Source organism: Eleutherodactylus coqui, chromosome 4 (assembly GCF_035609145.1).
Source record: "Eleutherodactylus coqui strain aEleCoq1 chromosome 4, aEleCoq1.hap1, whole genome shotgun sequence".
NCBI lineage: Eukaryota > Metazoa > Chordata > Amphibia > Anura > Eleutherodactylidae > Eleutherodactylus > Eleutherodactylus coqui.
Genome location: NC_089840.1, coordinates 299,988,346 through 300,015,419, shown reverse-complemented (window position 1 = coordinate 300,015,419; position 27,074 = coordinate 299,988,346). Strand labels below are relative to the sequence as shown.

At 47.1% G+C, this 27,074-nt stretch overlaps 1 protein-coding gene across 1 annotated transcript in view; it reads right to left on the bottom strand.

Moving 5' to 3' along the window:
* Window positions 1-27,074, bottom strand: part of SORCS1 (sortilin related VPS10 domain containing receptor 1) — a 619,679-nt gene that overhangs the window by 200,022 nt on the left and 392,583 nt on the right. Inside the window, exon 6 of the mRNA XM_066601489.1 lies at window positions 2,795-2,859. Within this exon, the coding sequence (XP_066457586.1) occupies window positions 2,795-2,859 (65 nt within the window). The remainder of the gene's footprint in view (window positions 1-2,794; window positions 2,860-27,074) is intronic.

Genomic DNA, 27,074 nt, shown 5'->3' with positions numbered 1-27,074 from the left:
ACTTTCAGTGATGCTCGAGAGTTCATTTCGAGTAACGAACCCCATTGAAGTCAATGGGCGACTCGAGCATTTTTGTATATGACTGGTGCTCCGCTAAGGTTTTCATTTGTGAAAATCTTAGCAAATCACCAAAGTCATGTACAAAACACAGAAATGGATAGGGCAGGCGAGGAGCAACATGCAGGGCTGCATTTTGGGCTCTGAGGTCTCACTATTAAGCCACAATAGTGGCAAGCACCCCCCCCCCCCCTCACTGTCAGCATAACGATTGTTCTCCTCTGCCACAGCTGTAACACCTGTGGCAGAGAAGAACGATGTTAGCCCATTGAATTCAATGGAGCCGGCAATACAGCCGACTCCATTGAAAGCAATGGGCTGCCGGCGAGCGCGGGGATGAATTGTCGGGAAGGGCTTAAATATATAAGCCCTTACCTGAAAAAGAAAGATTTTAGTGTAAAAAAGAATAAAAATGCAGGCATTCTCTTCAATGGAGCCGCTGCTGCTGCCGGCGACTCCATTGAAGACAATGGTCCGCTGGCACACCCAAATTCTTTTTCAGGGAAGGGCTTTACATATAAGCCATTCCCTGGAAATGAATTAAAAGTGATTTAAAAAACAAAAAAATAGATACTTACCTCCCTTCAGCTGCTGGGGCACAGCCTCATCTTCTCCTGCTGTCCCCTGCACTGTGGTGCTGAACTGCTGTCATTCAGCTGAGAGCTGCGCTGAGCCAATCAGAGGCGGCACGCACTCACCCATTCATGAATTCATGGATGGGTGTGAGTGAGATCTGCCTCTGATTGGCTCAGCGCTGTGACCAATCAGAGGCAGCTCATTCAGCAGGCGGGGATTTTAAATCCCCGGCTGCTGAATACTACAGAGAGCAGTTCAGGAGAACTGCCAGCTGGCCGCAGCTGAACTCCGTCTGCTGGGACCAGGTGAGTATATATATTTTTTATTTTTACACATTTCTGGATGAATTGCAGGGAAGGGCTTATATATTTAAGCCCTTCCCGAAAATTCATTGTGCGATCGCCGGCAGCCTATTGCTTTCAATGGAGCCGGCTGTATTGTCGGCTCCATTGAATTCAATGGTCAGTGCTCGTTTAATCGAGACGAGCACCGCGTGGTACTCGTCTCGAGTAACGAGCATCTCGAGCACCCTAATACTCGAACGAGCATCAAGCTCGGACGAGTATGCTCGCTCATCTCTACTGGTAATGCAAGTGCACTAGTGCTGCATTCGCTTTGAGTGGGACTGCGGAGATACCTGAGTAGCACCTGCTCAGGTATCTGTTAGCACTGATGAAATGAATGGAGTGCTACCCACGTGCTTCGCCGGCGCACCATCCGCAGTGACTTCAGAGAGAGAAGTAACCCCTGCAGTGACAGGAGACCCCACCAATCAGCAACTTATCCCCTACCCTGTAAGATGAGGGTTAATAGGTTAGTAGTTGTAGAATTAGAGAGTTAAAATTAGTAGTGCTAGTTTAATAGGAAGAGTGCTGCAGGTTTGTGTTAGTAGAGTTAGTAGGTCAGGATTAGTAGGGTTAATAAAGTGAGGTTAATAGGATTAGTACTCTAGGTCAGGTTTAGGAGTGTAGATTAGTGTTAGTACAGTAGGTGAGGGTTAGGGTTGGTAGGGGAGGGTTGGTCGGTTTAGGAGTGTAGATTAGTGTTAGTACAGTAGGTTAGGGTTAGGTTAGTTACTAGGTTAGGGTTGGTAGGGGAGGGTTAGTCGGTTTAGGAGTGTACATTAGTGTTAGTATGGTAGGTTAGGGTTAGTAGCTTAGGGTTAGTAGGGGAGAGTTGGTCGGTTTAGGAGTGTAGATAAGTGTTAGTACAGTAGGTTAGGGTAACTACGTTAGGGTTAGTAGGTTAGAGTTGGTAGGGTTAATAAAGTGAGGTTAATAGGATTAGTACTCTAGGTCCGGGTTAGTTACTTAGTAGGGTAGGGTTGGAAGGGGAGGGTTGGTAGGTTTAGGAGTGTGGATTAGTGTTAGTACAGTAGGTGAGGGTTAGGTTAGTTAGTAGGTTAGGGTTGGTCGGTTTAGGGGTGTAGATTAGTGTTAGTACGGTAGGTGAGGGTTAGTAGGTTAGGGTTGGTAGGGGAGGGTTGGTCGGTTTCAGAGTGTAGATTAGTGTTAGTACAGTAGTTTGGGTAAGGTTAGTTAGTAGGTTAGGGTTGGTAGGGGAGTGTTGGTCGGTTTCGGAGTGTAGATCGGTTTAGCAGTGTACATTAGTGTTAGTACGGTAGGTTAGGGTTAGTAGGTGAGGGTTAGTAGGTTAGGGTTAGTAGGTTAGTGTTGGTCGGTATGGGAGTGTACATTAGCGTTAGTACAGTAGGTGAGGGTTAGTAGGTTAGGGTTGGTAGGGGAGGGTTGGTCGGTTTAGGAGTGTAGATTAGTGTTAGTACAGTAGGTTAGGGTTAGGTTAGTTAGTAGGTTAGGGTTGGTAGGGGAGGGTTAGTCGGTTTAGGAGTGTACATTAGTGTTAGTATGGTAGGTTAGGGTTAGTAGGTTAGGGTTGGTAGGGGAGGGTTGGTCGGTTTAGTAGTGTAGATTAGTGTTAATACAGTAGTTTAGGATAGGTTCGTTAGTGGGTTAGGGTTTCTGTTGAGTTATTCCAAGGAATCAACAATATGCTTTCCCACCCAAAATAACTAAGAGTGGGGCAGGGGGCAGGGATCGGATTGGAAGGGGTTAATAGTGTTAGTGAAGTATTGAATTGTATAAAATACACAATACAAAAATGCACAAGACGCGATACAGATGCCGCAGCCGATGTCACTTACGTCCTTCCGGGGTTTTAGTCTCTAGGTGGACGAGGTCGGCATCTCGGTTTGAGACGGTCACCGTCCTAAAGGAGCAGAAGAAAGATTAGTCCCCAAGAGGGCAAAAACAGAAAACCAAAAAGTCTCTTAAGTAATCTGAAGGCTGATGAAGAAAGTTCTGCAGTACAAGAGTCTGTGAGTGTAAATGTGCTTGTATCTGTGCATGTGTTCATGTATGTATACATGTGTGTATCTTAGTATATAGGTATGGATAAGGCGATGTGTGTAACCACATATGTATCTATATCGTATGTTTGACTTTGTGTTCAAGTATGTATGTATTGTCTACTACTGTATGTATAGCTTATATGTGTACATCTCTAAACTGTCTGTAGGTATGCATATGGCCATGTGTGTGTGATGTATCTATGTCTGAGTTAGAAGCGTCCTCCGGGGTCATCGGATCCTCCAGGGTTATCGGGTCCAACCCCCCGCTCAGTGCAGGATCACTAAATCATCCAGACAGATGTCTGCCAGCCTTTGTTTGAACATTTGCATTGAAGGAGAACTCCCCACCGCCCGTGGCAACCTGTTCCACTCATTGATCCCCCTCTCTGTCTAATATCTAATCTGTGTCTCCTCCCTTTCAGTTTCATCCCATTGCTTCTAGTCTTTCCTTGTGCAGATGAGAATAGGGCTGATCCCTCTGCACTGTGACAGCCCTTCAGATATTTGTAGACTGCTATTATGTCTCCTCTCAGCCTTCTCTTCTGCTAAACATTCCCAGATCCTTTAACCGTTCCTCATAGGACATGATTTGCAGACCGCTCACCATCTTGGTAACTCTTCTCTGAACTTGCTCCAGTTTGTCTATGTCTTTTATAAAGTGGGGTGCCCAGAACTGGACCCAGTATTCCAGATGAGGTCTGACTAAGGAAGAGTAGAGGAAGATAATGACCTCACATGATCTAGACTCGATGCTTCTCTTAATACATCCCAGAATTGGACACAGTATTCCAGATGAGCTCTGACTAAGGCTTTATTCCCACAGGCATATATCAGCCGGTCGTTTTCATGGCCGACCGATAAACGCTGTGATGTGATACATTGGATTCCATTGCATAAGATCACATGGCCGTATTCCTTAAACGTTAAGGGGCCCGGCAGGCCAATGTAGCGCCGGGCGTTTTTACATCGGGCCCAAAAGATAGTCCTGGAACTGTCTTTTAGGCCAGAATACGTCGGCTGCATGGGGTCCTATAGGAGCCTATGACAACATCTGGGGGTGGGAGGGAGTTAAGCAGCATTGCTGCTAAACTCCCTCCCTCTGCTCTCCTGCCCGCTCGCAGGCTCACCTCTGTTCTCCTCCCCGCTCATTCTTTGCAATGGGAAGGGGCAGAGTTGTGCGCCGCCCCGTACTGCCTCTTCCTATTGCTAGCTGTGGGGAAGGGGTGGAGCCTAGCTACATCCAGTCTTGCCCCATTGCAAAGAATGAGCGGCAAGGAGAGCAGAGGTGAGCCTGCAAGAGGGGAGAGAGGGGAAAATGGTGACGGCATGGTGACCTCGGCGTATATACGCCGTGGCGCATGCCTTTTGAACGGGTGCATAAACGGTAGATTTGTGCGCCTGTTCTCAAGCTTCTATGCCCCAGATGGTAGTGTATATCGTCCAGACGTGAAAATGCCATCCGATATATGCTCTTGGGAATAAGCCCTTAAGAAGCGTAGAGGGGATAATAACCTCACATGATCTAGTCTCTATGCTTCCCTTAATACATCCCAGAACTGGCCACAGTATTCCAGATGAGGTCTGACTAAGGAGGAGTAGAGGGGATAATGACCTCACATGATCTAGACTCTATGCTTCTCTTACACCCCAGAACTGGACCCAGTATTCCAGATGAGGTCTGACTAAGGAGGAGTAGAGGGGGATAATGACCTCATGTGATCTAGACTCTATGCTTCTCTTAATACATCCCAGAATTGGGTTTGCCTTTTTGGCTGCTGCATCACATTGTTGACTCATGTTCAGTCTGTGATCTATTAGTATACCCAAGTCTTTTTCACATGTGCTGCTCCTTAGCCCAATTCCTCCCATTCTGTATGTGCTTTCTTTATTTTTCTTGCCCAGATGTAGGACTTTGCATTTCTCCTTGTTAAATACCATTCTTTTAGTCGCTGCCCACTGTGCAAGCTTTTCTAGATCTTTTTAAATCCTCTCTCTCTCTCTCTTCCCTAGTGTTGGCTATCCCTCCTAGCTTTGTGCCATCAGCAAACTTGATCAGTTTCCCATCAATTCCCTCTCTGCTTACAGATAGCCTGCATTCTTGTATTCCCCCAATAGCACAGGGAGATTAGCTGATGTTATATCTACAGATGTACCAGATACAAAATAGGCTCTGAATTCTCAGCATCATTCTTCACCAACTCACCATTTTTATCTTGTAAGCATCCAATAGCATCTCTGACTTTTCTTTTGCTTTTGACCCCCAACTCCTTTTTTATTGCTTTTGGCCTCTCTTACAAGCCTCAATTCATTATTAGTCTTATCTTTTCTGACACTTGCCCTGCAGTTTCTGCAGACCGCATTATATTCTTCTTTAGATAACCCCCCCCCCCCTCTTTCCATTTGATGAACATATGTTCCTCCTCTTTAACATGTGTACAAGTTCTGTGTTCATCCATCCGGGTCTCTTTAAATGCTTCCCATTCTTCGTTCTTTTAGGGATTGGCAACGATTGTGCTTTGAGAATCTCATTTCACAATACTTACCAACGTTCTTGGACATTTCTGTCCTTAAGAACATCCAGCCATTGGATTCTTCCTCTTTCTGAGTTCATTGAAATCTGCCTTTCTGAAATCCAACCTTGAGGTCTGAGTCTTCTCAGGTCTTCCTCCCCTTGTTATCCAACATCCAAGGATATCATGATCACTGCCTCCTAAGGTCCCGGCCACCCTTACTCCCTCAACCATTCCCTCCCAGTTCGTAAGAATTAGGTCCATGATAGCAGATCCCGTTGATTTCTCTTCGACCTTCTGGAAGATAAAGTTGTCACCAAGAGCGGATAAGAATCTGTTGGATCCATTACTTTTACCTGAGAGATTCCCAACAAATGTCTGGATGGGTAAAATCCCCCATGATCACTATGTTGGGCTTCTCTGAGACCTTGGCCATCTGATGTAGAAAGAGTTCCTCCATATCTTCTGCTTGTCCAGGCGGCCTATAGTAAATGCCTACAATGGTGTCCTTTCTGTTGTTCTCTCCTTGTATTCTTACCCAAACAGTTTCTACAGAACTCCCAGCTCTGAAGCTTGAATCTCTGTGGAGATGAATGCTTTCCTAACATACAACACAACACCTCCTCCCCTTTTATTAGGTCTGTTTCTTATAAATACATTGTATCCTTCAAGCCTTGTATCCAATCATGTGTATCATCCCACCAAGTTTCCGTGATGCCGATGACATCATATTTCTCTTCCTGTGTTCGGAGCTCCAGTTCTCTTTGTTTGTTTCCCAGCTCTGGGCATTTGTGTAGAAACATGTTAGTTTGTGATCGGGGTCTCTTGCTCCTCTACTTGCTTTCTGAATTGTTTGTCTTTGTTCTTTCTTTCCACTTCTAATAGTGAGGTTCCCTAATATATTCATTAGCTGTATATTGTTACCTTCACTTCCCATATTGTTCTAGTGTAAAGCTCTCCTAATGAGTGAAGTAAGGCGCCCACCAAATATATGCTTACCTGTCTGTAAGGTACAACCCGTTCCTAGCAGGTAGTCCATCGTATATGTAATTCACTCCATGGTCTAGGAATCCAAATCTTTGCTGACAGCACCATTGATGTAGCCAGTTGTTCACCTCTAGAATTCTGTTCCATCTCCTTATTCCATGGCCATCCACGGGGAGGATGAATGAGAAGACCACCGGTGCTCCTAGTTCCTGGAGCGGTGTGTGTATCCAAGTACTGCATGTAGGTATGTTGTATATGGCAGTGTGCATTGTGTATCAATCTACACATATAAGACTTTGTATGGTGTAAGTTCATGTGTATATCCATATAATGAAGGCCCTGGAAGGTCCGGTACACCTATTTGCTGCGTCCCCCATATTTCCCCTTGTGTCCATACATGTGACCCCCTTCTGTTGAGGATGAGTCTGCAGACCCCTCTCTGTCCTCCTCTCTTCCTGATACCAGAGACCTCTCCGCTAATTATTTTTTTTACCTCTGAACAAAGCCTCCGAAGTTCTGACTTGTAATTTAGCAGCAGTAATGCGGCTTATTGAGATCCAACTGATATTCCTCATAATCTAATGAGCGCCATTCTTGCAGCCTGTTTGGTGCTGTTAGGCGTTCCAGCGATCCCACTGATCTCCCCGCCGTAATCCCGGACTTTGTAGCAGACAAGTTTCTTTTTCCAGAACAGAAGACACAATTTACATTTTCCGTCTTGTTTCTTGTGACCCAATTTCCCCCTCCCCCCCGACATCTGCACTTAGTCTGCGAGTTGCATATTCTTTAAAAATGTGGTTATTGCAGTTCTGCTGGATCCGACGGCGCGGCGAGCTTTGTTCTTACAGACTCGGTCCCCACAGAGGTTGGAGATACACAATAAATAATAAGAAACGCATCAGCCTCGCATGCCCATTGTTGATCACAAAAGACAAGACTACAGATGTATCTCGGCATCTGAGCAGAACGACTTCACTTGGCAGCGGGAAGATCCCTCGAGTGCCGCACCAGCCAGCGCGCTCATCTGAGTAGTGGAAACCGGTGGAGCGGCTCTCAAGCCAAGTTTTAACCCACAGCGTGTAGTATATACAACATCTCTGTTCATCCATTATACAGACCGCGGCAGGACTGCGCAATATTCCATTAACTCGCACACAGTCGTACAACATTAAAGGGGTCACCTGCTTTTATATAATTACAGGTTAACCCCTTCATGACTGCAATACATCTAAATCTGTGGCAGTTTAAACCCTTACAAGCCACAGTCAATAACAATTGCAGTATGTTAGCAGATGATGGGGGGGGGGGGGGGGGGGCAGGGCTCATTTTTCACCCATCGGCACTCCACAATATGATTGCAAGGTACCAATGGGCTCTGATGGCAGTCAGAAGCCTGATAAAGTCCTCCATGCCTGCCCTGTAAGTCAGTCTATCAGGCCCCGCCTCCAGCAGAGTCTAACAGGCTGCTGCCATAGGCTTAGTAGAATGCACTACATAAGTAATGCAGTGTACTATCCTAGTGATCGAATGATCACATCTTCAAGTCCGCTCCAGGGAATAAAAAATTGTGTCAAAAAAGTTTAATAAAGTTTCACACAAAAAATGTTTAAATAGATAAAACAGCAAAAAAAAAAAAGTTGCACAAATTCATTATTACTGCAGTCGTAATAACTCAGAAAAACAAATATATTTTATTTCACATGCCGAATGCTGTAAAACTAATTTAAAACATAACGTCAGAATTGTTATTTTTTTTTTGTTCACCTCCCAAAAAATGTAATTAAAAACAATCAATAAGTCACCGGTACCCGCAACCGGTGCCAATAAAAAATGCCACTCTTCTGGCAAAAAACAAGGCCTTGCAGAATTCCATTACTGGAGAAATAAAACTGCTACAGGTCTTAGAAGCACCACATACAGCACCAGAGCCAAGCTCCTAACATAAACACAGCACCAGAGCCAAGCTCATTACATAAATACAGCAGCAGAGCCAAGCTCATTACATAAATACAGCACCAGAGCCAAGCTCATAACATAAACACAGCACCAGAGCCAAGCCCATAACATAAACACAGCACCAGAGCCAAGCTCATTACATAAATACAGCACCAGAGCCAAGCTCATTACATAAATACAGCACCAGAGCCAAGCTCATTACATAAATACAGCACCAGAGCCAAGCTCATAACATAAACACAGCACCAGAGCCAAGCTCATTACATAAATACAGCACCAGAGCCAAGCTCCTAACATAAATACAGCACTAGAGCCAAGCTCATAATATAAATAAATACAGCAGCAGAGCCAAGCTTATAACATAAACACAGCACCAGAGCCAAGCCCATAACATAAATACAGCACCAGAGCCAAGCTCATATCATAAACACAGCACCAGAGCCAAGCTCATAACATAAATACAGCACCAGAGCCAAGCTTATAACATAAATACAGCACTAGAGCCAAGCTCATAATATAAATACAGCAGCAGAGCCAAGCTTATAACATAAACACAGCAGCAGAGAAAAGCTTATAACACAAACACAGCACCAGAGCCAAGCTCATTACATAAATATAGCACCAGAGCCAAGCTCATAATATAATTACAGCACCAGAGCCAAGCTCATAATATAAACACAGCAGCAGAACCAACCTCATAACATAAATACAGCACCAGAGCCAAGCTCATAACATAAATACAGCACTAGAGCCAAGCTCATAATATAAATACAGCAGCAGAGCCAAGCTTATAACATAAACACACCACCAGAGCCAATCTCATAACATAAATACAGCAGCAGAGCCAAGCTCATAACACAAACACAGCACCAGAGCCAAGCTCATTACATAAATACAGCACCAGAGCCAAGCTCATAATATAATTACAGCACCAGAGCCAAGCTCATAACATAAACACAGCAGCAGGACCAACCTCATAACACAAACACAGCACCAGAGCCAAGCTCATTACATAAATATAGCACCAGAGCCAAGCTCATAATATAATTACAGCACCAGAGCCAAGCTCATAACATAAACACAGCAGCAGAACCAATCTCATAACATAAACACAGCACCAGAGCCAAGCTCATAACATAAATGTAGCACCAGTGCCAAGCTCATAACATGAATACAGCACTAGAGCCAAGCTCCTAACATAAATACAGCAGCAGAGCCAAACTCATAATATAAATACAGCAAAATATGGAAGGACGAAAAATATACAAAAAAACTAATTATTTGTCCATCTTTTTATGTTTATGATACCTGAATTTGGATGGCTATATATGTTTGGCCGTTGTGTTTCTCCCTTCTCCTTGTTGATAGTTTCATGAATTGATCCCTTTGCTTGGAGTTCCTGCCCGTTTCTCATGATGTGACACCGGCTCACCGACTCTTCCTTTCTTGCCGCTCACATGTTATGCTTTGTGTTTAGGATGGGCTCTGACTCGTGGTTTTCATTGTATTCTGTTCCCTGTCTCCTTGTAATTCCTGTTCTGTATCCCACCATATCTTCCTTGTATCGTCCCCCGCAGCCGTCCATCCCAGACGCCGCACCTCAGATCACCTTGTTCTGCTGAGTCTAAACTTTTAGCCAATAAGGAGGTATTATTTATTCTTCAGCGTTCCCTTCTTCTCAGAGAGTTGCGCGTTGTGCTAAATTTGTAGCCACTTTTCAAGCACCCTAACGGTTGGGAGCCCAATGGAATATTCATGAAGATCCACGGTTATAAGAAGCCCCGGCCCAACCGATGAGGAGTGGAGAACTAAGAGCTGAAGATGGCCGCGGCACGGAAACAATATCAGCCTGTTATTGAGGACCGGCAGGTAACACGGTAGAGGCTGAGCGCCACTTAGCTTGATTAGAGCGTACTGATCCATAGGAGGGTCAAAAGGCACCACCGGTGGCCAGCGGGAGCCACCTATGGCCATCAGCATGGAATGTACCACAACACATGGTCCTCATGGGAGCTACAAACATAATATAGTGTCAGATCCGTAATCAAGAAGGTTTCAAAAGTTTCCTACTTCTATTTTATCTTTGATAAAGGGTTAGACAACGGGATTGCACAAGTTTACACACCCTCTAATGTAGATCTGAATGAAGGAAGAATGGCGGCTACAAGCTCTGGTAACACTTCTTTAAGAATCCTCCAGGCAGACAGCGTGTAATTCAGGTACAATAGGACTAAGATGTCTGCTGGTGCCGGGTGGCGTCTTCGGAGCCCGGCCTACATTGTTCTATCATTCGTAAATTGCTGCTCGCTGACGGTCCCCGGGCAGCTTGACAGCTTCAAAGAATGGGAAATGATTCCAGTATCCACATAGAGCAGTTAGCATGCAAAGCTGAGCGAGGTTCAGGCCTGTAATTGCTGCCTCTACAGAATACTGACTTCAGGGGGTGAATAGGGATGCAGTGAATCACTTGGTGCGCTATACTGGCCATTATAGTGGTGGGCATGTCATGTGTGACGCTCTGGGGGCTTTATGTGGAGGTCAGGGTAAGCCGGATCCACTGAAATGTTATACTGAACATGAGCAGGTTGGGGGGATGCTTCCCCTCGGTGCCGCACTGGCAGCAGTTTCCGCTGGGAGGATCATTGGCGTTATTTCCTATTTCCATGTATCATAAAATAAGTATCCAGAATAGAGAGGATGAACCACTAAACCAAGAACGACCCCCTGGTAGAGCGATGTGTCCTCATGGTTGCTGCACCATGAACTGAATGACAAACTGGAGTGACTGGAATGGGGTGAAAACTTCATGAACTTCCATCTGGGGTTTCATAGGGTACTGCATGTGTTATGTGTCCCCATATAATGTTCCATCGGACACTGACTAAGCCTGGGCACTGTATACAATCTGTGTATTTCTATATAATGCTATATACAGATGCTGTATAACTTCCATGTGCTTCAGTGCGGTGCTCCCTGTAGCTACTCCACACTTTCTGTGTAATTCTGCATAGTGGTCTCTATGGACTGCACACACTTTCATAGAAGTTTTCAATGACCTTTTACACTTTTTATGCTGTTCCGTACAGATACTGTGTGAGTTCCAGGTACTTCCATTAGGTTGCTGTAGGGTACTGTCTAACGTTTACTTGGGTACAGTGCTTTCTTTAAGCATTGAGTTCTCTGCACTTATTTCTAATACCCTGTACAGGTAACATATGAGCTTCCAGTTCCCCCATGGCTCACTCTCTAGAGTGTTGTATCACCAGTACCTCCACATGGCCCTCTGTAGAGTGTTGCATCACCAGTACCTCCACATGGCACTCTGTAAAGTGCTGTATCACCAGTACTTCCACATGGCACTCTGTAGAGTGCTGTATGATCAGTACTTCTATGTGGCACTCTGTAGAGTGTTGTATCACCAGTACTTCCACATGGCACTCTGTAGAGTGCTGTATGATCAGTACTTCTATGTGGCACTCTGTAGAGTGCTGTATGATCAGTACTTCCACATGGCACTCTGTAAAGTGCTGTATCACCAGTACTTCTATGTGGCACTCTGCAGAGTGTTGCATCACCAGTACTTCCACATGGCACTCTGTAGAGTGCTGTATGATCAGTACTTCTATGTGGCACTCTGTAGAGTGTTGTATCACCAGTACCTCCACATGGCACTCTGTAGAGTGCTGTATGATCAGTACTTCCACATGGCATTCTGTGGAGTGCTGTATGACCAGTACTTCTATGTGACACTCTGTAGAGTGCTGTATGATCAGTACTTCTATGTGGCACTCTGTAGAGTGCTGTATGATCAGTACCTCCACATGGCCCTCTGTAGAGTGCTGTATGACCAGTACTTCTATGTGGCACTCTGTAGAGTGCTGTATGATCAGTACCTCCACATGGCCCTCTGTAGAGTGCTGTATGACCAGTACTTCTATGTGGCACTCTGTAGAGTGCTGTATGATCAGTACCTCCACATGGGCCTCTGTAGAGTGCTGTATGACCAGTACTTCTATGTGGCCCTCTGTAGAGTGCTGTATGATCAGTACCTCCACATGGCCCTCTGTAGAGTGCTGTATGACCAGTACTTCTATGTGGCACTCTGTAGAGTGCTTTATGACCAGTACTTCTATGTGGCACTCTGTAGAGTGCTGTATGATCAGTACTTCTATGTGGCCCTTTTTAGAGTGCTGTATGACCAGTACTTCTATGTGGCACTCTGTAGAGTGCTGTATGACCAGTACTTCTATGTGGCCCTCTGTAGAGTGCTGTATCACCAGTACTTCTATGTGGCACTCTGTAGAGTGCTGTATGATCAGTACTTCTATGTGGCCCTTTTTAGAGTGCTGTATGACCAGTACTTCTATGTGGCACTCTGTAGAGTGCTGTATGACCAGTACTTCTATGTGGCCCTCTGTAGAGTGCTGTATCACCAGTACTTCTATGTGGCACTCTGTAAAGTGCTGTATGACCAGTACTTCTATGTGGCACTCTGTAGAGTGTTGCATCACCAGTACTTCCACATGGCCCTCTGTAGAGTGCTGTATGATCAGTACTTCTATGTGACACTCTGTAGAGTGCTGTATGACCAGTACTTCTATGTGGCACTCTGTAGAGTGCTGTATGATCAGTACTTCTATGTGGCACTCTGTAGAGTGCTGTATGACCAGTATTTCTATGTGGCACTCTGTAGAGTGCTGTATGATCAGTACCTCCACATGGCACTCTGTAGAGTGCTGCATCAGTCCCTTCTGCTTCTGGTTTCTGTGTATGTCTGTGTGATGTTCCATAGGGTACTGCATGCATTCGGTGCACTTTGCCATCCTCTTATGTATGGGTGCCGCTTGCACCCCATGCACTGCACCTCCGTATGATATTTTGTATTGCCACTTATATGAGGATGGATTATTTTCCACCAAATGATTTTTGTGTAGAGGTTTTTACATGTTTCCATTTAGACAAATCTGAGACTTCACTCCCAATGGGCTTTCATTCATATGCAACCATTGTATTTAGGGTGTGAACAAATCCTCCGTAGGGCAGCATAGAGAGTTATAGAAACCTGCATAGAATACCATGTACCTATCAGAATAAATAGGGGCCATAAGACTGTGTGCATGACACCCCGCTATCAGCTATATAGCAAAGGGGCGCCCTACCATGAAGCAACCTGAGACCGCAGAAGTCTACAAGACCTGAAAGGGAGGTTTGTTGCCACCCGACCGGTATTTGTATTTTTCTGACATATTGATGCCTGGTAAAAATTAGTTGCCAGCTGCGAGCCGTCTGGGCAGCAACCCTGCAATCATTTCATTGGCTCAGCCTGCAGCTATGGAGCATACCGGCTGCTTACTATGATACTATTACTACTGGGACCACTATGGGGGCCACTATTAGTACTGAGGCCACTGTGGGGTCACTATTACTACTGGGGCCACTATGGGGGCCATTATTACTTCTAGAGCAGTATGAGGTCACTGTTGCTGCTGGAGTCACTAGGGGGGCACTATTACTACTAGAGCACTATGGGGTCACTTTTACTATTAGGTCCATTAAAGGGGTCACTATTACTACTGAGGCCACTACAGGGGACACTACTACTACTGGGACTGTTATGGGGGAGACTTACTACAGGAGTCACTATTAGGGCCACTATTACTCTGTCACTTTAGACAAGTCTCAATGATATAAATATGTGTTGGGTATCTTGCATATATTGGAGTGTTTTTTTGGTGGAAGGAGGGGAGCGCCATCTTGCACTTTGCCTCCGGCAGCACGAGGGCTCGGCGCACCCTTAGGGTCCTAATACTTTTCTTTTGTAATGTGCATTTTAAAAGGATGAAGAAAAAGTTAAAATGGACATAAAAAGGGAAACAAACTTTGCAGCAGCTCCTCTGTTACCCCCCTCCATGAGTGCATCTGCCTGGATTCTCCGTCTCCACATCAGATTAGCGCGGTGAATATTACAGCCCGGAGGGAATGTTGTACAACATCCAGAGGAGTGAAGACAGAAATCCGTGCTGGGAGCCCCCGGAATAAGCAAGTGTGTGTCTGCATGCGGCAAGCAACTGCTATCTGGGGTATTGAGGAAGTGTGAAGTGCGAGCTGTGTGTGACGCTATCTGACAGGCGCACAGAAGGAGCCGCAGATGCTGCCATCCACCGTACAAGCATCCAGCTGGCTCCGGCATCGCACAGCTGGGCAGCGCGGACTGCTATCCCCAGGATATATGAACTGGTGCTGATTCATCTGGATACAGAAAGCTGCTCGCTGTATCCCTACAACGCGCGAACAGGTCAGATGGAAAATCGCAGAAAATTACTATTTCTTCTGGAGATGAAGTTAACCATTGCGAGAATCGGTGGAGAAGAGACGATGGTGGGAAGACGTGGCTGCAGTGAGCCAGTGAGCGGGCCCCAAGCCCGGCTACCCTCCGAGGGCTTCACAATGTCTCCAGGTCTCCAAGGGTCAGACGGGCGCATGCAAAAATCCCCCCGCCGCTGCGGAGCCTCCCCATGTATTCGTCTGAAGACTTTCAAACTCTGCGCTATTGCATGCGAAAAAATAAAGCAGGAAGATGGGTCCTGCCCTATCGAGAAACCGCGTGCGAGGGAGACGGGGCGGGGCCTATCTTTGTCACGTGTAGTAATATCACGCAAGAATTGCGCTGGTAAAATCAATGGCTTCATTTTGTCACATTTTGCAGGTGGGATTTTCACGCCACCGAAATGTCCTGCAAACACGGACATCTGTTCGCGCCCTAAGGCTTCACACGGCTGCAAACGCATTTCCAAGCACATTTGTGCACCGGCCGTTGCAGATCTGCATGCGCAACTGCGTGTTTTGCTGTACAAATTGTGTGCATTTGAGCACAAAAAAAATCCCCGTAGCCGCGGTCCTGCGCATTGAAACGGCTAATGAGCCGAATTATTTTCATGGGTCCCTACTGCACAAATGCACAGAATAATAGAACATGCTGCGTGTTTTTTACACAGTGGAATTGCACCTGCAACATATGCGCTCGTGATCGACACAATTGTAATCAATGGGTTCTATTCACTGCGCCTCACGTGTGCAAAATCTGTGCACATACGGATGTTCGTGTGAATCCGGCCGAAGGGGGGCTGAATTATTTGGCGTTTTCTCTGCCGGTTTGAGCACCGAGCTCTCTGGAGGGGCAGCTGCCAAGGTTATTAAGTGGTCACCACCTTTATTAATGCGACTGCAATGTGAATGTAGCAAAAAATCCAAACTCCGTGCGTCTAAAGCGCGGTTTTTGCTGTGTTGCCTGTGGCGGCCACGTCTAGGGCGCAACTATTAAATGGGAGCATTTTTCCAAGCACGCTCCGGATGCAGAAGTTATTAACTGGCTTAAACTGCTCTCCAGCCGCTGCCGGCCTCTGTGACATCAGTGTGACACCGGTCACGGAGTAGACCCCCGCCTCTGCTCTGTGGTCTACTCTGCACAGTACAATCTGTCTATGCCAGCACAGCACTGCCCTCATATAGGCGTACTACACGCCGGGCAAACCCCAGCAGTAAAGCCATATGATGTGGGTCAGAGCGTATACCCCATGCAGCCTGGAAGTGGCAGGCATCACACTGATGCTACAGAGGCCGCCGACAGCTACAGTCAGTTATTGGCCTCTGCATCAGGATCTCAGAGAGCAGCTGACCCGGCGCTTAAAAAAAATCTTCCATTTAAGAGTTGCCCTCCCAAAACATGGCGGCCTTAGGCACCTGCCCTTGGGGGCCGAACAGCAAATAAGACCAGGGGCTGAGCTGCAATGCCAAGCTAAAATCCTAAAAGGCATGGGAATTACCCCCAGACCTCTGAGGACACAGTTATGTTGGCAAAACATGTTGGGGGTTTCTATGTTTCTTTTAGCTCAAATACGCAGACCTGGCGATATTATGGAGGCCGAGCCATTAGTCTGCAGCAGGGACCTGCCTACTATCTTCTAGAGCCGCTGGCTAATTAGCAGAGCTCCATAAAGCACAGTATACAGTAGATTGTAATATTGTATGATGTACAGTACAGGTGGCTCTGTGCTCCCAGCTGTCCTCATTGGATGATGTACATTAGAGGTGGCTCAGTGCTCCCTGCTGTCCTCATTGGATGATGTACATTAGAGGTGGCTCAGTGCTACCGGCTGTCCTCATTGGATGATGTATGTTAGAGGTGGCTCAGTGCTCCCAGCTGTCCTCATTGGATGATGTATATTAGAGGTGGCTCAGTGCTCCTGGCTGTCCTCATTGGATGATGTATATTAGAGGTGGCTCAGTGCTCCTGGCTGTCCTCATTAGATGATGTATATTAGAGGTGGCTCAGTGCTCCTGGCTGTCCTCATTGAATGATGTATAATATAGGTGGCTCAGTGCTCCCGGCTGTCCTCATTGGATGATGCATATTAGAGGTGGCTCAGTGCTACCGGCTATCCTCATTGGATGATGTATATTAGAGGTGGCTCAGTGCTACCGGCTGTCCTCGTTGGATGATGTATATTAGAGGTGGCTCAGTGCTACCGGCTGTCCTCATTGGATGATGTATATTAGAGGTGGCTCAGTGCTACCGGCTGTCCTTGTTGGATGATGTATATTAGAGATGACTCAGTGCTCCCGGCTGTCCTCATTGGATGATGTATGTTAGAGGTGGCTCAGCACTCCAAGCTGTCCTCACTGGACGATGTATGTTATAGGTGGCTCAGTGCTCCTGGCTGTCTTTATTGGATGATTTCTATTAGAGGTGGCTAAGTGCTACCGGCTGTCCTCATTGGATGATGTATATAATTGGTGGCTCAGTGCTCCTGCCCGTCCTCATTGGATGATGTATATTAGAGGTACCTCAGCGTGTCCTGGCTGTCCTCATTGGATGATGTATATTTGAGGTGGCCCAGTACCCCTGGCTGTCCTCATTGGAAAGTGTATAGCAGTGGTGGCTCACCACTCCCATCTGTCCTCATTGGATGATGTGTATTAGAGGTGGCTCAGCTTGTCCCGGCTGTCCTCATTGGATGATGTATATCAATGGTGGCTCAGTGCTCCTGGCTGTCCTCATTGGATGATGTACATTAGAGGTGGCTCAGTGCTACCGGCTGTCCTCATTGGATGATGTATGTTAGAGGTTGCTCAGTGCTCCTGGCTGTCCTCATTGGATGATGTATATTAGAGGTGGCTCAGTACTCCTGGCTGTCCTCATTGAATGATGTATAATATAGGTGGCTCAGTGCTCCCGGCAGTCCTCATTGGATGATGTATATTAGAGGTGGCTCAGTGCTACCGGCTGTCCTCATTGGATGATGTATGTTAGAGGTGGCTCATTGCTCCCGGCTGTCCTCATTGGATGATGTATATTAGAGGTGGCTCAGTGCTACCGGCTATCCTCGTTGGATGATGTAAATTAGAGGTCGCTCAGTGCTACCGGCTGTCCTCATTGGATGATGTATATTAGAGGTGGCTCAGTGCTACCGGCTGTCCTCGTTGGATGATGTATATTAGAGATGACTCAGTGCTCCCGGCTGTCCGCACTGGATGATGTATGTTAGAGGTGGCTCAGCACTCCAAGCTGTCCTCACTGGATGATGTATGTTATAGGTGGCTCAGTGCTCCTGGCTATCTTTATTGGATGATTTCTATTAGAGGCGGCTAAGTGCTACCGGCTGTCCTCATTGGATGATGTATATTGGAGGTGGCTCAGCACCCCTGGCTGTCCTCATTGGATAGTTTATAGCAGTGGTGGCTCACCACTCCCATCTGTCCTCATTGGATGATGTGTATTAGAGGTGGCTCAGCCTGTCCCGGCTGTCCTCATTGGATGATGTATATCAATGGTGGCTCAGTGCTCCTGGCTGTCCTCATTGGATGATGTAGATTATAGGTGGCTCAGTGCTCCTGGCCGTCCTCATTGGATGATGTATATTAGAAGTGGCTCAGCTCGTCCTGGCTGTCCTCCTTGGATGATGTATATTAGAGGTGGCTCAGCTTGTCCTGGCTGTCCTCATTGGATGATGTATATTAGAGGTGGCTCAGCACCCCTGGCTGTCCTCATTGGATAGTGTATAGCAGTGGTGGCTCACCACTCCCATCTGTCCTCATTGGATTATGTGTATTAGAGGTGGCTCAGCTTGTCCCGGCTGTCCTCATTGGATGATGTATATCAATGGTGGCTCAGTGCTCCTGGCTGTCCTCATTGAATGATATATAATATAGGTGGCTCAGTGCTCCTGGCTGTCCTCATTGGATGATGTATATTATAGGTGGTTCAGCTTGTCCTGGCTGTCCTCATTGGATGATGTATATTAGAGGTGGCTCAGCTCGTCCTGGCTGTCCTCATTGGATGATGTATATTAGAGGTGGCTCAGCTCATCCTGGCTGTCCTCATTGGATGATGTATATTAGAGGTGGCTCAGCGCTCCTGGCTGTCCTCATTGGATGATGTATATTAGAGGTGGCTCAGTGCTCCCAGCTGTCCTCATTCGATGATGTATATTAGAGGTGTCTCAGCGCTCCTGGCTGTCCTCATTGGATGGTGTATATTAGAGGCTGCTTAGCTTGTCCTGGCCGTCCTCATTGGATGATGTATATTAGAGGTGGCTCAGCTCATCCTGGCCGTCCTCATTGGATGATGTATATTAGAGGTGGCTCAGTGCTACCGGCTGTCCTCGTTGGATGATGTATATTAGAGGTGGCTCAGTGCTACCGGCTGTCCTCATTGGATGATGTATATTAGAGGTGGCTCAGTGCTACCGGCTGTCCTTGTTGGATGATGTATATTAGAGATGACTCAGTGCTCCCGGCTGTCCTCATTGGATGATGTATGTTAGAGGTGGCTCAGCACTCCAAGCTGTCCTCACTGGACGATGTATGTTATAGGTGGCTCAGTGCTCCTGGCTGTCTTTATTGGATGATTTCTATTAGAGGTGGCTAAGTGCTACCGGCTGTCCTCATTGGATGATGTATATAATTGGTGGCTCAGTGCTCCTGCCCGTCCTCATTGGATGATGTATATTAGAGGTACCTCAGCGTGTCCTGGCTGTCCTCATTGGATGATGTATATTTGAGGTGGCCCAGTACCCCTGGCTGTCCTCATTGGAAAGTGTATAGCAGTGGTGGCTCACCACTCCCATCTGTCCTCATTGGATGATGTGTATTAGAGGTGGCTCAGCTTGTCCCGGCTGTCCTCATTGGATGATGTATATCAATGGTGGCTCAGTGCTCCTGGCTGTCCTCATTGGATGATGTACATTAGAGGTGGCTCAGTGCTACCGGCTGTCCTCATTGGATGATGTATGTTAGAGGTTGCTCAGTGCTCCTGGCTGTCCTCATTGGATGATGTATATTAGAGGTGGCTCAGTACTCCTGGCTGTCCTCATTGAATGATGTATAATATAGGTGGCTCAGTGCTCCCGGCAGTCCTCATTGGATGATGTATATTAGAGGTGGCTCAGTGCTACCGGCTGTCCTCATTGGATGATGTATGTTAGAGGTGGCTCATTGCTCCCGGCTGTCCTCATTGGATGATGTATATTAGAGGTGGCTCAGTGCTACCGGCTATCCTCGTTGGATGATGTAAATTAGAGGTCGCTCAGTGCTACCGGCTGTCCTCATTGGATGATGTATATTAGAGGTGGCTCAGTGCTACCGGCTGTCCTCGTTGGATGATGTATATTAGAGATGACTCAGTGCTCCCGGCTGTCCGCACTGGATGATGTATGTTAGAGGTGGCTCAGCACTCCAAGCTGTCCTCACTGGATGATGTATGTTATAGGTGGCTCAGTGCTCCTGGCTATCTTTATTGGATGATTTCTATTAGAGGCGGCTAAGTGCTACCGGCTGTCCTCATTGGATGATGTATATTGGAGGTGGCTCAGCACCCCTGGCTGTCCTCATTGGATAGTTTATAGCAGTGGTGGCTCACCACTCCCATCTGTCCTCATTGGATGATGTGTATTAGAGGTGGCTCAGCCTGTCCCGGCTGTCCTCATTGGATGATGTATATCAATGGTGGCTCAGTGCTCCTGGCTGTCCTCATTGGATGATGTAGATTATAGGTGGCTCAGTGCTCCTGGCCGTCCTCATTGGATGATGTATATTAGAAGTGGCTCAGCTCGTCCTGGCTGTCCTCCTTGGATGATGTATATTAGAGGTGGCTCAGCTTGTCCTGGCTGTCCTCATTGGATGATGTATATTAGAGGTGGCTCAGCACCCCTGGCTGTCCTCATTGGATAGTGTATAGCAGTGGTGGCTCACCACTCCCATCTGTCCTCATTGGATTATGTGTATTAGAGGTGGCTCAGCTTGTCCCGGCTGTCCTCATTGGATGATGTATATCAATGGTGGCTCAGTGCTCCTGGCTGTCCTCATTGAATGATATATAATATAGGTGGCTCAGTGCTCCTGGCTGTCCTCATTGGATGATGTATATTATAGGTGGTTCAGCTTGTCCTGGCTGTCCTCATTGGATGATGTATATTAGAGGTGGCTCAGCTCGTCCTGGCTGTCCTCATTGGATGATGTATATTAGAGGTGGCTCAGCTCATCCTGGCTGTCCTCATTGGATGATGTATATTAGAGGTGGCTCAGCGCTCCTGGCTGTCCTCATTGGATGATGTATATTAGAGGTGGCTCAGTGCTCCCAGCTGTCCTCATTCGATGATGTATATTAGAGGTGTCTCAGCGCTCCTGGCTGTCCTCATTGGATGGTGTATATTAGAGGCTGCTTAGCTTGTCCTGGCCGTCCTCATTGGATGATGTATATTAGAGGTGGCTCAGCTCATCCTGGCCGTCCTCATTGGATGATGTATATTAGAGGTGGCTCAGCTCATCCTGGCTGTCCTCATTGGATGATTTCTATTAGAGGCGGCTAAGTGCTACCGGCTGTCCTCATTGGATGATGTATATTGGAGGTGGCTCAGCACCCCTGGATGTCCTCATTGGATAGTTTATAGCAGTGGTGGCTCACCACTCCCATCTGTCCTCATTGGATGATGTGTATTAGAGGTGGCTCAGCCTGTCCCGGCTGTCCTCATTGGATGATGTATATCAATGGTGGCTCAGTGCTCCTGGCTGTCCTCATTGGATGATGTATATTAGAGGTGGCTCAGCACCCCTGGCTGTCCTCATTGGAAAATGTGTATAGCAGTGGTGGCTCACCACTCCCATCTGTCCTCATTGGATTATGTGTATTAGAGGTGGCTCAGCTTGTCCCGGCTGTCCTCATCGGATGATGTATATCAATGGTGGCTCAGTGCTCCTGGCTGTCCTCATTGAATGATATATAATATAGGTGGCTCAGTGCTCCTGGCTGTCCTCATTGGATGATGTATATTATAGGTGGTTCAGCTTGTCCTGGCTGTCCTCATTGGATGATGTATATTAGAGGTGGCTCAGCTCGTCCTGGCTGTCCTCATTGGATGATGTATATTAGAGGTGGCTCAGCGCTCCTGGCTCTCCTCATTGGATGATGTATATTAGAGGTGGCTCAGTGCTCCCAGCTGTCCTCATTCGATGATGTATATTAGAGGTGTCTCAGCGCTCCTGGCTGTCCTCATTGGATGGTGTATATTAGAGGCTGCTTAGCTTGTCCTGGCCGTCCTCATTGGATGATGTATATTAGAGGTGGCTCAGCTCATCCTGGCCGTCCTCATTGGATGATGTATATTAGAGGTGGCTCAGTGCTACCGGCTGTCCTCGTTGGATGATGTATATTAGAGGTGGCTCAGTGCTACCGGCTATCCTCATTGGATGATGTATATTAGAGGTGGCTCAGTGCTACCGGCTGTCCTCGTTGGATGATGTATATTAGAGATGACTCAGTGCTCCCGGCTGTCCTCATTGGATGATGTATGTTAGAGGTGGCTCAGCACTCCAAGCTGTCCTCACTGGACGATGTATGTTATAGGTGGCTCAGTGCTCCTGGCTGTCTTTATTGGATGATTTCTATTAGAGGTGGCTAAGTGCTACCGGCTGTCCTCATTGGATGATGTATATAATTGGTGGCTCAGTGCTCCTGCCCGTCCTCATTGGATGATGTATATTAGAGGTGGCTCAGCTTGTTCTGGCTGTCCTCATTGGATGATGTATATTTGAGGTGGCCCAGTACCCCTGGCTGTCCTCATTGGAAAGTGTATAGCAGTGGTGGCTCACCACTCCCATCTGTCCTCATTGGATGATGTGTATTAGAGGTGGCTCAGCTTGTCCCGGCTGTCCTCATTGGATGATGTATATCAATGGTGGCTCAGTGCTCCTGGCTGTCCTCATTGGATGATGTACATTAGAGGTGGCTCAGTGCTACCGGCTGTCCTCATTGGATGATGTATATTAGAGGTGGCTCAGTGCTCCTGGCTGTCCTCATTGGATGATGTATATTAGAGGTGGCTCAGTACTCCTGGCTGTCCTCATTGAATGATGTATAATATAGGTGGCTCAGTGCTCCCGGCAGTCCTCATTGGATGATGTATATTAGAGGTGGCTCAGTGCTACCGGCTGTCCTCATTGGATGATGTATGTTAGAGGTGGCTCATTGCTCCCGGCTATCCTCATTGGATGATGTATATTAGAGGTGGCTCAGTGCTACCGGCTATCCTCGTTGGATGATGTAAATTAGAGGTCGCTCAGTGCTACCGGCTGTCCTCATTGGATGATGTATATTAGAGGTGGTTCAGTGCTACCGGCTGTCCTCGTTGGATGATGTATATTAGAGATGACTCAGTGCTCCCGGCTGTCCGCACTGGATGATGTATGTTAGAGGTGGCTCAGCACTCCAAGCTGTCCTCACTGGATGATGTATGTTATAGGTGGCTCAGTGCTTCTGGCTATCTTTATTGGATGATTTCTATTAGAGGCGGCTAAGTGCTACCGGCTGTCCTCATTGGATGATGTATATTGGAGGTGGCTCAGCACCCCTGGCTGTCCTCATTGGATAGTTTATAGCAGTGGTGGCTCACCACTCCCATCTGTCCTCATTGGATGATGTGTATTAGAGGTGGCTCAGCCTGTCCCGGCTGTCCTTATTGGATGATGTATATCAATGGTGGCTCAGTGCTCCTGGCTGTCCTCATTGGATGATGTAGATTATAGGTGGCTCAGTGCTCCTGGCCGTCCTCATTGGATGATGTATATTAGAAGTGGCTCAGCTCGTCCTGGCTGTCCTCCTTGGATGATGTATATTAGAGGTGGCTCAGCTTGTCCTGGCTGTCCTCATTGGATGATGTATATTAGAGGTGGCTCAGCACCCTTGGCTGTCCTCATTGGATAGTGTATAGCAGTGGTGGCTCACCACTCCCATCTGTCCTCATTGGATTATGTGTATTAGAGGTGGCTCAGCTTGTCCCGGCTGTCCTCATTGGATGATGTATATCAATGGTGGCTCAGTGCTCCTGGCTGTCCTCATTGGATGATGTATATTATAGGTGGTTCAGCTTGTCCTGGCTGTCCTCATTGGATGATGTATATTAGAGGTGGCTCAGCTCGTCCTGGCTGTCCTCATTGGATGATGTATATTAGAGGTGGCTCAGCTCATCCTGGCTGTCCTCATTGGATGATGTATATTAGAGGTGGCTCAGCGCTCCTGGCTGTCCTCATTGGATGATGTATATTAGAGGTGGCTCAGTGCTCCCAGCTGTCCTCATTCGATGATGTATATTAGAGGTGTCTCAGCGCTCCTGGCTGTCCTCATTGGATGGTGTATATTAGAGGCTGCTTAGCTTGTCCTGGCCGTCCTCATTGGATGATGTATATTAGAGGTGGCTCAGCTCATCCTGGCCGTCCTCATTGGATGATGTATATTAGAGGTGGCTCAGCTCATCCTGGCTGTCCTCATTGGATGATTTCTATTAGAGGCGGCTAAGTGCTACCGGCTGTCCTCATTGGATGATGTATATTGGAGGTGGCTCAGCACCCCTGGCTGTCCTCATTGGATAGTTTATAGCAGTGGTGGCTCACCACTCCCATCTGTCCTCATTGGATGATGTGTATTAGAGGTGGCTCAGCCTGTCCCGGCTGTCCTCATTGGATGATGTATATCAATGGTGGCTCAGTGCTCCTGGCTGTCCTCATTGGATGATGTAGATTATAGGTGGCTCAGTGCTCCTGGCCGTCCTCATTGGATGATGTATATTAGAAGTGGCTCAGCTCGTCCTGGCTGTCCTCCTTGGATGATGTATATTAGAGGTGGCTCAGCTTGTCCTGGCTGTCCTCATTGGATGATGTATATTAGAGGTGGCTCAGCACCCCTGGCTGTCCTCATTGGATAGTGTATAGCAGTGGTGGCTCACCACTCCCATCTGTCCTCATTGGATTATGTGTATTAGAGGTGGCTCAGCTTGTCCCGGCTGTCCTCATTGGATGATGTATATCAATGGTGGCTCAGTGCTCCTGGCTGTCCTCATTGAATGATATATAATATAGGTGGCTCAGTGCTCCTGGCTTTCCTCATTGGATGATGTATATTATAGGTGGTTCAGCTTGTCCTGGCTGTCCTCATTGGATGATGTATATTAGAGGTGGCTCAGCTCGTCCTGGCTGTCCTCATTGGATGATGTATATTAGAGGTGGCTCAGCTCATCCTGGCTGTCCTCATTGGATGATGTATATTAGAGGTGGCTCAGCGCTCCTGGCTGTCCTCATTGGATGATGTATATTAGAGGTGGCTCAGTGCTCCCAGCTGTCCTCATTCGATGATGTATATTAGAGGTGTCTCAGCGCTCCTGGCTGTCCTCATTGGATGGTGTATATTAGAGGCTGCTTAGCTTGTCCTGGCCGTCCTCATTGGATGATGTATATTAGAGGTGGCTCAGCTCGTCCTGGCCGTCCTCATTGGATGGTGTATATTAGAGGCTGCTCAGCTTATCCTGGCCGTCCTCATTGGATGATGTATATTAGAGGTGGCTCAGCTCATCCTGGCTGTCCTCATTGGATGATGTATATTAGAGGTGGCTCAGCTCGTTCTGGCTGTCCTTATTGGATGATGTATATTAGAGGTGGCTCAGCGCTCCTGGCTGTCCTCATTGGATGGTGTATATTAGAGGCTACTTAGCTTGTCCTGGCCGTCCTCATTGGATGATGTATATTAGAGGTGGCTCAGCTCGTCCTGGCTGTCCTCATTGGATGATGTATATTAGAGGTGGCTCAGCGCTCCTGGCTGTCCTTGGCAGGTGTTTGTATTTTTATTTCTATGCCGCGTAGTATTTAATTTAGTTCAATAAAAGTTGTATTTTCATGAGGGTCTTGAACCCCGGGGGGTTTCTTGCACGTTGGGCAACTTTGCTATTAATTATTGCTAATACTCCCGGTGTACGCCCTGAGGCACTTTTTGTATACTTTATGGAGCTGCAATGCCAAACACAACCTGTGAACGGCTGCGGCGCTGTTTCTGGACGAGTCACGTTTCTCTGATTCTGCACAACCCCCTTAAGTTTCCTTGCAGTGCCGCGGTAAGTCCCATTGTTATATCACTAGCAGTGAAGCTAAATGACAAACTCAGCCCTGTGCCTGACTTTCTAGAATATTCCAGTTCCTGAACAATCCCATTATGCCAATTTAGTGACAGCTACAAATGGCTGCTCCCCCATAAGGAGGGGTGATTGTTATTACAGAATCCATTATTTTACATCTTTTATGCGTTTTCTTTGCCTTCATAAATTACTGTCAGTTTCCATGTTTACCTGATTCTCGCTGGCGGTGACAGCCCCCGCCCCTTCCCGTCCCCCTTGCTGGCGCTTTGTAGGTTTTCAAGTTGGATCAACAGTGAATTTGCATAGATGACTGTATCAAAGTCGGCACCAGGAGCGCTCGCCACGCTGGAAGAGGCGCTCACTGAGGGAACCCGCAACTTATGTCCCTTAATGGTTATCCACCAAGATGTAATTCTCCAGATGTAGCAGAGCTTAACGTGTTGCTCAACTGTTTCTTCTATGTCCAAATATGACCCATACCATTGTGACAAATGACAAGCTTAGCTCTGCTACATCTGCATAGGGTAGTGTTATAGGTAGCCCCTTTCTTCATTGGGAAGTATACAGTAAATACATCATATTTACAAATCCCTTGTGTTTGCCAACCACACTGCTGCACTCAGTGCCCGCCTCAGGTTAGATGGCACACCATGCCCAGGTTTTTTGTGACCGTCAATAAGGAAAAAAAAACAATATATATTGAACTGATAGGCAGTTTGCCTGTATCCCGCTTGTGCAGCACACCCACACCAGAACAGCCCAGGGAATAAATACTGCACCAGAACCAACCTCTGTGCATAGGTACAACAGCAGGACCAAGCTCTGTACATGGGTACAACAGCAGGACCAAGCTGAGTACATAGATACAAAAGCTGGACCAAGCTCAGTACCTAGATACAAGAGCAGGACCAAGCTCAATACATAGATACAACAGCAGGACCAAGCTCAGTACATAGATTCAACAGCAGGACCAAGCTCAGTACATAGATTCAACAGCAGGACCAAGCTCATACTTAGATACAACAGCAGGACCAAGCTCAGTACATAGGTACAACAGCAGGACCATGCTCAGTACATAGATACAACAGCAGGACCAACCTCTGTACATAGATACAACAGCAGGACCAACCTCTGTACATAGACACAACAGCACAACCAACCTCTGTA